The sequence below is a fragment of the Monoraphidium neglectum genome, assembly GCF_000611645.1.
Source record: "Monoraphidium neglectum strain SAG 48.87 unplaced genomic scaffold scaffold02067, whole genome shotgun sequence".
In the NCBI taxonomy this organism is placed as follows: Eukaryota; Viridiplantae; Chlorophyta; class Chlorophyceae; order Sphaeropleales; family Selenastraceae; genus Monoraphidium; species Monoraphidium neglectum.
Genome location: NW_014011561.1, coordinates 1 through 1,300, shown reverse-complemented (window position 1 = coordinate 1,300; position 1,300 = coordinate 1). Strand labels below are relative to the sequence as shown.

The following is a 1,300-nucleotide window of genomic DNA, read 5'->3' as shown; positions in this document are numbered from 1 at the left end:
TGTGTGTGTGTGTGTTTGTGTGTGTGCGGGCGCGTGCGTGCGGCATGTGTGTAAGTGCGTGCGTGTGTGTGCACGCTCACAGACGTGTGAGTGCGTGTTTGAGGATGTGTAGCATGAGCGTCGCACGCCCGCGAGTTGCGACCCTTTCAAGTGCTGCTTACAAGAACGAACCGCACCCTCCTGATGATGTCGAAGCAGAACCCTTGGCCACCATCCCTTACACACGCCCTCCTGCTCTGGACCGCACGGCTCGTTATTGCGCCGTCCCGCGCAGGGCTCCATGGTCGGCATGCCGTCGTTTCCAATGGGCCGGGTGCCCGATTACTACGGTCAGGACGCGGCAGAGTTCGTGCCGGAGCGCTGGCTCAAGGGCGCCGGCGGCAATGAGGGCAAGCAGGCGGCCGAGGGCGGGGGCCTGGCGGATGTGTTTGCTTTTGGTGAGCCGCGCGGGATGACTTACTGGGAAGATCGTTCCCGCACGGCCGATGGCTGAGTGGGGGCCGAAGCGGCGCCGGCAAGCGCTGGGTGCCTGCAATGTGGCAGTTGACAGCAAGGGCTTCTAGACCCCAACCCACTCTGAGATGAACGTGGCGACCCGGCACACCCTTGGATGCCCCAACAGGCATCGGCCCGCGCGACTGCATCGGCCGCGCCCTGGCGATGCTGGAGCTCCAGGTCGTGCTGGCCACGCTGGTGGGGTGCTTCGCTTTCGCGCTGCCGCCGGGCGTGAAGGGCGAGGGCGTGGCGGCCCTGGAGGCGATGGTGTGCTACCACATCACACTGCACCCTAGGGACGGCCTGAAGCTGTGCGCGACGCCGAGGGCCCCACTGACGGCCTGAGCGCCACAACATTGCAATGTGTGTTGTGTGTCGTCGCTGAGGCAAGCTGGTCGTTGCTGGCAATCCCTCCTCCCCTCCTCAGCACCTGCGTGTGCTCTTCATGTGCTTTTCTCAGCGGGTACGAGGGTGCACTTAGTCATGGCAGCTTTCAATTTTTGGTACCAAGTTGACCACAGGGAAAGACAAACTTTGCTGCCAGGTTTGGCGGGCTCTCAGAGCCCACAATTGTCATGAGAAGACATTGAAGGCAAAGGGGGATATTGTGTGGGCGATTCCACCCAAGTTCATGCAAGGAGCACTTCTGACGGCTTGCAGCAGCGCACAGCATTGCCCAACCTCTCGTGGATTTTCATCATTTTTCTCACAGCTGGCAAAGGGTCGTGGATGCATACTCAGATTGATTGGTGGCTGCTGATGCACGGGGTGGGAATGGGGAAATGCTTGCGGCAGGTGGAGGGGG

General features: G+C 61.5%; 1 protein-coding gene across 1 annotated transcript; it reads left to right on the top strand.

Moving 5' to 3' along the window:
- Window positions 1-280: 280 nt before the first annotated feature.
- Window positions 281-840, top strand: MNEG_9795 (cytochrome P450; the record flags this gene model as incomplete). Its single annotated transcript, XM_014041731.1, has 2 exons — window positions 281-437; window positions 623-840. The coding sequence occupies 2 exons, from the start codon at window positions 281-283 to the stop codon at window positions 838-840; spliced, it is 375 nt and encodes a 124-aa protein (XP_013897185.1).
- Between the last annotated feature and the right edge of the window lie 460 nt (window positions 841-1,300).